The sequence below is a fragment of the Euprymna scolopes genome, chromosome 15 (genome assembly GCF_053919585.1).
Source record: "Euprymna scolopes isolate OS-2025 chromosome 15, ASM5391958v1, whole genome shotgun sequence".
Classification (NCBI taxonomy): domain Eukaryota; kingdom Metazoa; phylum Mollusca; class Cephalopoda; order Sepiida; family Sepiolidae; genus Euprymna; species Euprymna scolopes.
This window is the reverse complement of record NC_136496.1, coordinates 31,834,779-31,846,847: the sequence shown is the minus strand read 5'-3', so window position 1 is coordinate 31,846,847 and position 12,069 is coordinate 31,834,779. Positions and strand designations below refer to the sequence as shown.

Sequence of the window (12,069 nt, the reverse complement as noted above, 5' to 3'; positions counted from 1 at the left end):
TTTTGCAAAAATAACAATTTCTGTATACGAACATTTACCCTTGCGCGTGTACAGTAAATGTATGCGAAATAGTGATCCTACTACGCAGTTATAGTTATTTTATATATATATATATATATATATATATATATATATATATATATATATATATATATATATATATATATATATATAATATATATATATATATAAGCACAGTTTTATATAAGTATATTTAACAATTGCAGCCTTTCCACTTTATCGGATATGAAGCCATCCTGCCATCACTGGAAATATACATACAGGAGCGATCATGAACTGAGATAGCAAAGGGAGATAAGTTTTATCGTACTATATAATTTGGAGTTACTTCCCTTGTAATGTCAATGCAGCTTTATAAGTAACGATTTTATAAACAGTGGTCTAAAAATTATTTAAAAAATAATTTTTTTTAATTCTAAAACAAAGTATAAAAATAAAATTAATGTTATAAACTGTACGGCGTCGTGTTTTTAACAATAATAGCTTCGAATATTTTTAATCGGTTGGGTATTCTATTTTCGTGAAAAAAATCAGAGGGGATGGAAACAACCACAGCCGACAGCCCTGAAAAAATATATATACACATAAAACCCACTGTTTGAAAAGTACTCAATATTAAAAACTTTTTTTTTTTTTTTTTTTTAGTTAAGGGGGAGGGCATTTTTTTTTTTTTTTTAAGTTGGGGGTGCATTTTTATTATAATTTTCGTTTGATTATTCACTATTTTATGTTCCATTTATTTTTTGGAGTATTCTTTTAGAGGATAGAGGATGTTGGTGCTATATATATATATATATTAGTGTTGGGACGATTAATTGGAATCAGGAATCGGAAGAGCCTATTTTCCGATGCCAAGGCCAATTCCTTAAATTATCATTTTTTTATTTGATATTGATTTAAGAAACATTTTCAACTGCTTGTAGTAATAATACAATAATAAATATTTTTATTTAAACTTCCAATAAACTCTAGATTCTCCCCCTTGCAAGTGTGTTTTTTACGTTTGAGCAAATATATGCACATTTAATGTGTTTTTATGGTAATCAGGACAAAATAACACTTTTATACTTAAATATTTAGTTTTTAAAGAATCGGAATCGGTAATTGTATCAGAATCGCAAATTTAGCACAGAATTGGTAATTGTATCGGAATCGGGGCAAAAATATTGGAATCGTCCCATCATTAATATATATATATATATATATATATATATATATATATATATATATATATATATATATATATATATATGATTGAGTTTTTGTTTTGGGGAAGGATTTGAATTGTTTCTGTTTTTTTCTTTTGGTTATTGTTTTTGTGTTTTACGAGATTCTGTTTCCGTTTTTATTTGGGGAGGGAAGGGTAAACGTCTGGAATTCTTATATTTTGGAAGGGGTTAGGGTTTTTTGGAAGGGGTGTTAAGATCGGATTTCTTTTTGGTTTTATTTTTTGGATACGCGTCTGGATGTTTTTTATTTTTTAGTTGTGTGTGGAGTGGGATTCTGGATATTTTTATTTGCGAAGGGGAGTAGTGGAGAGCGTATACTCCCAAAGCTTTTGTGCACAACAAATATTTAGATATACATAAAAAGATAAAGATTAAAAAATTTTAAATAATAATAAAAAAAAAAAAATAAGATATCAACAGTTATTCCAAGACAATAGTTTACAATCAAAGGTAAAGAGCAAATAAAAAATAACTTGCACACACACACACACACACACACACACACACACACACACACACACACACACACACACACACATTAAAAAGAATTAAGCATTTTTCTGTTTTTTTGTTTTCACTCTCTGCAAAATTGAATTATTTTACCAACTTGGTCGTTCACATAAAATGTTGTAGAAAAAAGTTTTAAAAAAAGAAGAGAGATAGATAAATATATAAAAAATGCAACAAACAAAAACATACCCACTCATTTTTTGTGGTCTCCGTTTGTAGAACTCTACCTCGTCCACGGTCCACACGGCCCCCTTAACATTCTCAACTCTCATAAAACATTTGTGAAGACTAAGGTTGTGACGCACGGCATTCTAAGCAGAGAACACATAACATCCACTTTACTACCAGATCTACTGAATAATAATTACAACTAAAAACTTGAAAAATAAAAGAAAAATCGATTAAGAGCAGAGCGTAAGCTGCATTTTTCTTTTTTTTTTTTTAAGAGATGGTCCAAAAGATAAGTCTTCATAATTTTGAGGCATTTTTTAAAAGATTGCAAAATAAAATAAAATTATTTTAATTATGTAGTGGGACAAAATAAAATTCAATTTCTTTTTTTTTTCTTTTTTTTATATATTTGTTTTCCATATAAAAAAATATTTTCACTTAAGAATGTTTTAATCATACTTTTTAAGTTAAAAAATTTTTTCATTAAAAATATTTTCTAATTTTATTCTGACCTGATATTTTTTACTTATAAATTTTTACAAATTAAGCAATTTTTTTTTTTAGTTTGCGTTTTTTTTTCTTCACATTAAGAGTGTAAGCCACATTTTTCTTTTTTTTTTTTTTTTCTCTGAAGAGAAGATCCAAACGACAAGTTTCCATAATTTTGTGACATCTTTTAAGTGATGGCTTTCAATATTTTTTTAAAATTTTGATTTAGTGGAACAAAATAAATTTAATACTTTTTATATAAATATCATTTTTTTTTTTCATTGTTTTCTTGATATAAAAATATTTTTTTATCTTATGAAAAGTTTTTTTTTTATTTTTAATTAAAAAAAAAATTTCAAATTATTTTATTTTTTTTTTTGTTTCATTCATCAAAAAAAATTCTCATTTTATTTTAACCCACTGATATATTTTTTTGCTTAATAATTTTTACAAATTTTACAAATTTTTTAGTTTGTGCTTGTTTTTTATTTTTATTTTTTTTATCAAGAAACGAAATCTTTTCACAAATACACATTTAATTCCTCTAGTCTGGAAGAGGGTGGGGGCAAGTAACATTTAACACCACAAATGATAAATTCAACCAGGCAAATTAAATCCCAAAACATAATTTATACACCGATCATATTGGGAAAGGTATGAACTCTCTACATCTTATCAGGTAAAAATTGAATTTTTGAATAAGATTTTTTTTTTTTTAAAGTATTGTTTTAAGGTCAAAATTCATATTTCAACAAATTAAAAACTGATGAAGCTCGGAGTTTAGATTGATCAAAACATTGTGAAAATACCAACTAAGATCAAAATTCTTATCAAGGCCCAAAGACCACTCGAGGATAAATTAATGAATGTAAGGTGGTAGTGTAGCAATCGTTAAGTGTGCAAATTGGGTAGAATTTCATTATTTATGTTGGATTTAACGGCTACTATGTTGTATTCATCTGGGAAGCAGGCTAGCAGAACAGTGTTCCACAGACGGGCAGTTTTGGGAAAGAAGCTTTGTTCATGGAATCTGCATTTAAATTTAGGCATGGATAGAGTGGAAGAAATTGTATATAGTGGTTGTAGCTAGTCAAGTGTTTTTTTTTTGTGAAAGTTTGGCAAGTTTGCCATCGATTGGAGTTTAGTCGAGCACTTGCCATGAAAATAATGATAGAGCAGAGACAGGCTTGCAATGTCTCTTCTGTGAGAAAGAGGTTGCAGGGAAGAGAAAAAGGCATCACCTACTAGGTTTCAAAGCCGGTTTTAAACTCTATCAAAGTTGGATAGGGCGTGCCGAATAATAAATATAAATTCAATGTTGTAACATAACAAAAAATTAATGTACATTTTTTATCATAATTTAGATTAAACATTGCTTTTGTATCCATGCACCTTCAGTTTGAAACAAAGATATTGTGAATTAATTCTTTGATCCGAACACAAAATTTTCCACAATTTTCAGTTTTTTAATTTACTGCATCCAGTTTTAAAAAAGTTATTTTTGTGCAGAAGCAAACCTTTTGGAATCTGTCTAATACCAAATAAACAATACCCATTATCTGTTTGATATTTTCAAGAAACTTAGCTTGTTTAATATTAGAGTGACTGTTGAAATGAGAGCAAGCTACCTCCGTGAAGAGTTCCATTTGGAATTCCGTACAGATTCCAGAGTTGTACAAGATGCATCTGGAGATCGGAAGTTACATCGGTCGAAACGTTGTGAGAATAACATCCACAATATGAACAGTAGTTTGAATAATCAGAATAACACAAATTATTAATCCTCATGTCAAAAATTTGAAAACTCAAGTTGGGTATGTTTGCAAGTAGATATGTTAGCTAGTATATATTGTGGGTAATAGGGCAAGGTGTGCTGTAAATGGTCTGAGTTGAATAAGTTAGAATCATTGAAAGAGAATTTTTAGCCTGATATGGTGTCAGACATAATGACAGAGTAGCAGGTCCAAATTCTTGAGTATGAATGAATCAACTTTCAGTTGCTTCATCCAAACAGAAGACGGTTATAATTGATTGAATACAATTTGATCCGTTACCTTGAGCTGACTTGCATGTTCACACTTTTTCCTAGCAGTATTAGTACAGAAATACACACAATAGATCACACGTGATTAGACTAGTTTGTGATGACTGTTAGGATTATCTCAATTACCTCCCCTGCAAACATAATGTATTAATTAATTAATTAATACCGTCATTGAAATTATTTCATTTAGTCAGTTATGTCTTCCTGCATTTAGAATGACATTGTAAAAATATTTAAGTGACTTTTCGTGGGTGAAACGTAATAATGAAAGTCACCTATTTTATATTTGTACGCCTGTCAAATGAGCTCCATTGGATAAGTTGGGATCAGTATGGACTTCAAGGGTTACTGACAAAAGGCAGTTCTTCAGAGCAGTGGTGGAATCTGTTCTTGTTTATAGTGCTACAACCTGGACACTCACCAAAAGATTGGAAAAAAAAGCTAGATGGTACGTACATCCATATGCTACGAAGTGTTAAATATATTTTGGTAAGATCATCCGATGAAGCAGTAACTTTATGGCAACCTACCTGCCATATCTACTATCAGAGAGCCACATCTATGATTTGGCGGTCACTGCCAGAGAAGTAAGCAAGAACTGGTGAGAAATGTATTGCTATGGACTCCACGGCATAGGACAACCTAGATCCACATACATCCAGCAAACTGTACATAACACCAATTATGATCCTGAAGATCTTAGGCTACTGAAGGGAGAGAATCACATTAGTCTGAGCAAGGAGCCTGATCAGATAGATATTCATGTCAAGAAGGTGATGTTTTATTCAATATTTGTTCATAAGCAACATTCTATTAAACTACCGATCTGATCTTCATAAAAAAACTTCACTCAAAATTTGTTTGTTAATAAGGAATTATTCCACTGAACCTGATAAGTTATCAGTGTAAACTATCTTTCAATTAGTTTTTCCAGTGTATACTGCTCCATATTAGTAATTTCTCTTATCCGTGTCTATAATACTGCAAGTGTTCTATACCAGTCCGCATCTGGTTGTATCAAATGCTAAATTAAGGGCAATAACTCCGACATTAACACTCCCCTATTTCTTTAGAGGAGCATAGGGTCAGCAATAATGCATTTATACGTCATTCTGAGATTTCCTGGAGTTCTATGATACATCCAAGAATCTCGTAGACGATAGGTTTAAGCATCTCACACAAGGAAACAACTCAACGAGTTACTTTGTATAATTTTATCAAAGTCAACATAATGGTATTTAATGATAAATTTCCCCCTTTATTAAGTCATAGTTATAAGACAGTTAGCAATAGACTGAGACTACTATGTTAATGCCAAAAACTTAGAAACCTAGTTAGCCAGTACAGAACTCCAAAAAATGTGACAGTGGTGCATATTAATTTATTTTTTATTTCGGACTATTATTCTCATCTTTATTAGTTGTTGTTTTTCATCTTTTATTGGTTTGTTTATTCACAACGTTTCGGCCAACTATTCCTCTGGCCTTCGTCATGGTGCATGTTCATAATTATAACAATCTGGATCTTAGAGACTTATTCAAACAAATTTTCATCTCCGTAAAACCAAATAAATTTTCCACACATTTTTTGGTTCCTAAAAGATAAAAAGAATCTTCGAGACAAATTGTTAGTTATCCATCGGATCCAATGTTTTCATTTTGCATCTCATCTATGAATACAGAAGTGGCTCTGCAGCCCAAGCCTAGAGGCACATAGTCTTGAACAGTGGGGACATGGGAAGTCAGTTTTTGTGACAAATTTACTCCTACAAATTATGTAATTTAGATGCCATTAGCTTCGATCTAATACACGAATATAACTTAATTTGGATGATTCTGACCATAAAAATGTTAAGTCAGAAATTCTATCCAGTCAATCCAGGAGTGCCTGACTGAGTATTTAATACTGCATGTTTATACACAATATTAATATCTATCACGTGATCTAATAGGTACGCCATTGATCTAATGAAGAATGTCATTAGTAGGGCTGTGATAACAGAATATTCTTTTCATTGTTTTGGCTCTCGAGTATATATCCGATACAGTTAGACACAGTTAATCAACTGAGAATTACATCACTCTATATAAAAGCATATAAGATATCAATGGATACATACTCGAAGATCAAAACAATGAATAGTTAGACACCAGGGTCGTTTTTTAATGTGGAGAAAAGGGACAAAAATAAAAACTGTCTCAGTCGTGAAGGATTTCTTCTCCACTGACAGAGAACAAGAAATTGAACTGCAGCATAGAAGAAGAATAGATACTATACTTTGAGGTATTTATTTGCTCCCCCACCGAGCAAATTAGGCACAAGGCCGATTTTTAATGTGAGGAGTGAAGGGGAAATGGGGACCAACTCCCCGGGGAGTAGGGGAACTGGATAGTGACAATTGGTATGAAGGGTTGCCCCTACATTGACCAAGGTCTTATATGTGGGGTTTCCACCATATATGGTCTTTGCTTGCAGTATCTGCCGGAACAGATACTACACTTTGATCTTTCCCGGATTGCCGAGTAGACAAGGTAATGTCATTAAAGTGGTGGACAGTGATAAGAAATTTGGAAAATATTTTTTTAACGCCATATTTTTCTTGGCATGCAAATTGGTTATAAAATGGGATATCAATTAACAATTTATTAAAAAGCTGATAAAGTCATTCATGGTGAATAAATGGTAAAAAAGAAAGAAATATGAAACAAAAATATTAACAATAAAGGATTTAAAGTGTATTTGAAAAAATACCGACAACTTGAAGATTGATAATGAACATTTAGATTTAGACATTTTTTTTTTTTTTTTTTTTTTTTTTTTTATAGAAATGCACAAATTGCACAAACGTTTTTTTGTTTTTGAAAAAGAATTTAAGACCAACTTAAGCTCTGCTTTGGTTTATCATCAAACATGCACAATCAAAAATAAAATGGAAAATTATTTTTTTAAAAAGAAAGCGTAACTTTTACAAAAAAAATAAATAAATAAACACTGATAACTTTACCGTATCAGTGACTACCAAAAACTGATCTAATAATTTGGAGAGACAAAAAAGAAGGCTGTGGTGTCTTTTTTTTTTTTTTTGTAAGGGTGGTGGTGGTGTATGGTATGAGGGTAAGCTGGCAAAAATAAGGGAGAGAGAAAAAAAATGACACGTTGTGGTGGGAATTGAGCTGCTAAGTATTAAAAAAAAAAAAAGTAAATTCTTTTGAAAAAAAAAAAAAAGAAAATTATAATTAAAAGCTAGAGAACACATGCATAGTATATTCAATTACTGGCTGTAACTACGCCATATTGAAATAAAGTCGTTTCTGTTTTTAAGTGTTATATTTGATTGACAAATTATTTATTATAATTACCTCATATTAAATATTATAATCTTATATAAAATTATATCTATTATATTAAAATTATGAATTAAGTTATCCTAGTTGGTGATTTTTGTTACATCGATCAAAACTTTGTGAAAATAACACTCAAGATCAGAATATGAAGACTAAAAAATACGAATAATAAATCCTAAACTCAGAAACTTATGATTTTTATTTTGAGGTGTTTAGTTGAAAATGTATAATATTAGAAACCGTCTCTCTCTCTCTCTCTCTCTCTCATATATATATATATATATATATATATATATATATATATACACACACACACAAATATTACATAGTTGCTACACTGAACAGGCTAATGTTTCAGACAAGTGGTCAGTCAGGACCACAAGTCTTTGTCAGGCGACGTAATAAAGTTTGTTTGACGTCACCTAATGAAGACCACTTGACTGAAACATTAGTCACTACACTGAACAGGCTAAGAGATTCAAGAAAGGCAAGGAGTCTGTGAGGGATAATGAGTGGTGTAGGAGGAGTAAGAAAATCAGAACACCAGAGTTGATTGGCCAAATAAAGAATTTCATGGATAAGGACTGTCGTGTGTCTATAGAGACAATAAGTGCACAGTTTGATGTCAGTGTTTGAAGTGTACACACAATTATTCGCAAGAAACTGAAGATGTGAAACATTTACGTGAAGTTTGTTCCAAGCGTGCTTAGAGAAGACAAGAAAGAAAGACGTTGTCATGACAGCAGGGAGATGATCAATTCAGATCATGCAGTTCTTGATATTGCTCCGTCTGACTTTTGGTTATTCCCTGAACTCAAGGAAAATCTTCGAGGCTGTCATTATGAACCAATTGAGATGAAGGAGGCTGTTATGAGGGTCATGAACACGCTCACACAAGATGACTTCCATAGGCCTTTCCAGAAGTTGTTGGAACGGTATAAGTGCATTGCAGCTGGAGGAGATTACTTAAAAGGGGACTAGAGTTTCATGTGTGAACTATTGATAAAAAGCCCACACGAAAAAAAAGTCTGGAAACTTATTGAAGGAACCTTGTATATATTTTAATGGAGGCCAAATTTCAGATAAAAAAAATTTTTCTTTCAAGAAATTTAATTCTTGCTTCTCTTATCTTCTCCTTTAGTCCTCACATTCCAAGAGCGAGGTTTCTAACGAAGAGGGAACAATTGCTGTTTTCTAAGTTGGAATGAATCTATCTCATCTTTATGTTTGGCTGGTTTTTGACCTTGAGGAGGAATTTATTTATTTATTTTAGTTCCTTATTTCGAGTGGCTTCATGCGTTGTCTAAAATGATTTCCATTAAAAGGACACATATTTTCTTCTTCTATATAATAAAGTAATTATCATTTTTCCCCCTCTGTTTACAGTTCAGATAGGAAAATAAACAAACACTTTCCAAACAAATATTTCACAATCAACATGTACATCATTTCTTAAAGCGTGTTTTGTGAAACTACTAGTTAAATAAATGCACACTATTTTCATAGAAATCTTACTAAACTCATATTTGCTACTGAAAATAGCTGATGACGACGTTCAATAAAGATCTATATAATATCTGCTAGTTAACTAATAAAAGATGATGATATAAATTCTATATAATAAAGTAATCTCGATTTTCTCCTACATCTACAATTTTAATCTATATAAATCTCACCTGTCTGTTTAAATGTATGTATGTATGTATGTCTGCCTAAAATTTTCGACAGAGACGACGGATTTTCATGAGATTGATATCGTTTTGAAGCTTGACTCTTTGGACAACAAATATCGAAAAATTGGCTAAAAACATTAATTCCTTCACCCTAGGCACTTTTCTACAAGGAGGGATCGCTTTTTTCGCCAATATTTTCGAAAGTCCTCGCCTCTTTTCAGTTGACTAGCCTTAATTTAAACCTTTGCCACTTTTGGTTTGGTGATGGATGCAACAGCAAAAACGTCACGTTTTTTTTTTGTTTTTTTTTTGTTTTTTTTTTTACATTCTTTTCCTCCTTCGCAGTATGGGTTCGAGCCTGCCTTCCTACTACCACTTTTTTTTTTTTTTTTGCCCAACACACACCTCCAAATACCCAGGAAACGCTGAGCACTCAGGTTAGTACAAAAATAAATGAACGCTTTCTAAACAAATCTTTCGCATTCAGCAAATATAATATTTCTTACACCAGCTTCCGTAAAATTATTAGTTTAAAATAAATTGTAGATAAGAATGTTATTGTATTGCCAATAACACTGCACAACAATAACAAATGACAAGTAGGCAAAGCATAGTTTGATTTGTTATTTGGATCTGACTTTGAAAATCCCACAAGATAATTTTATTCGTTTGAATATTACTTAATTTTTAAAAGATGCTACATATGAAGGGATGTTTTTTTATAGAATCTGAGAAAACTTAAGGTCGCAGCTGATGGCAGTCTGTTCCAATGTGAGGTACAAGTAAATAATCATCTCTATAATATTTTGCTTGTTCCTTTCTTAGTTAATTTGTAAGTTATGCTTTGAAAAAAGGCCAAATAAAATTTTTGAAGACCCAACTACTTAAAAGAAAGCCAAATTAGCAAAATTTGGTTTTGAAAACGCTAAATCTGGCAACTCTGTACAAAAATGAGTGATTTCCCTTTGCTCGTTCTCAAATATCATAATAATAATATATGATCATTGTTGTAATGTTGTGGGAAAGGAACTCATAGTAATTTCAACGTGCAGCAGTTTTTCATTGAAGAAAGAAGTCAGCAAAATGCTGCACAAAAAAGGAAGCATTCGAAAAAAACAGGGCAGAAGTAGAACATCGTCTGCCAAGAGGTGCTGGAGTAAAAGAGTAAATTAAAAATTGTCTTTTACGATATGATTTTATTATTTATATTGAACTATGTAGCACAGTATTACTTTCTGAGTATTTATTAGTATTCATTAATTGATTATATTTGGGTCAGTTCTATATTTCAAATAAAATGGATAATATTTTCATAGAAATGCTAATAAACTCATCTCTATATAAATAAAATGAACTCATTTTTTCCCGTCGGATTTTGACATTAATAGGATTAAAAATCAAGATATTTCATGCAAATATAATATGCACAAACGGCAGAACAATATCTGAGGTGTGTTATAGGCTTATTATTTCTCAAATTCCTCGATAATCTTAGATTTCTATACTTTTTCTGCTGAGAAGTCACGGCCAAAATCGGTTAAGATCAATGGAAGTGGTAAAATATTTTCTCTCTAATAAATTCCTCCTCCCCCTGCCACCACTTAACACCGTTTGGGGATCGTTCACAAGGAACAGTTGAGAAGAGAACACCGGTTTGGCTTCGTAGTTCTTTCATGTCAAGTTATTTAAAATCACTAAACTAAGCTGCAGTGCTCTGTGGCGTAGTGGTTAGTGTGCTGGACAATTCACATTATATTTTCACGTTCGCGCCGACCTACCGTAGTCGTTTTTTTTTTTTTTCCTAAACAGCTGGAATGGACTTTTCTTGGTGGCCGAACTGTTAACGTTGCAGATGTTTTTTTTTTTTGTTTTTTTTTTCACACTTTATTTTCCTACTTTTACTCATGACTCCGGGTTTGATCCTTCCTACTTACCTACCATAACATTTTTTTAAACTCCCCCCCCCCGTTCCGGAAACAAACACTCGGGCAACGCCGGGTACCCCCGCTAGTATTTAAAATATAGGCAATGACACGTGACCTCCCAGGGTCATATGATCACTAATTAATATAAAAACCTATCACAAAGGGAAAAAAGTGCTTCTGTATTTGTCTCTCTAAACTAGAGGCCATTGAAATTAAGTATAACTTTTACTAACGCTACAAACCCTTTATGATGCTTATGTCAATTGGTTATCTAAGAAACCAACGAATTTCAGGTGAAAACATTATTACATACTTACGTGTCATGTCGAAATTAGTATCAGTTCCAAAAATTACAAAAAACTGTCCAGGTTAATATGTGCTAGATATATTTTTAACAGTAAATCATCCATAATAATGTTCTGTTTAAAAATGGCAAACTCCCCAATTTAAGTCAGAGGAGATAAATCAGTTTGCCATATTGAATTGGTCGCATAACTCTTCCACTATAAAACATAGAATAGAAGTTGATAATTCAATGAATTATACTTTTTACTCGTAATTATTTTTCAGCTTGAACATTTTTCATAATTTTTAAAATTCATGTTTGTTTCGACATGACACGTAAATACTAGATAATGTTTTCACCTGAAATGCGTTGGTTTA

General features: G+C 31.5%; 1 protein-coding gene and 1 long non-coding RNA gene across 15 annotated transcripts in view; one reads left to right on the top strand and one right to left on the bottom strand.

The window, feature by feature from the left end:
- LOC145293758 (forkhead box protein P1-like) overlaps positions 1-12,069 on the bottom strand; it is a 971,902-nt gene that overhangs the window by 64,045 nt on the left and 895,788 nt on the right. For 7 of the 14 annotated variants that reach the window (XM_080140253.1, XM_080140255.1, XM_080140265.1 and 4 more), the window contains one exon: positions 1,950-2,071. The exons of the other annotated variants lie outside the window; for them this stretch is intronic. In XM_080140253.1, coding sequence (XP_079996379.1) covers positions 1,950-2,071 — 122 coding nt within the window. The remainder of the gene's footprint in view (positions 1-1,949; positions 2,072-12,069) is intronic. 14 annotated transcript variants of the gene reach the window in all.
- The window catches only part of LOC145293764 (uncharacterized), a 210,240-nt gene that overhangs the window by 101,718 nt on the left and 96,453 nt on the right, over positions 1-12,069 (top strand). The window lies entirely within an intron of this gene.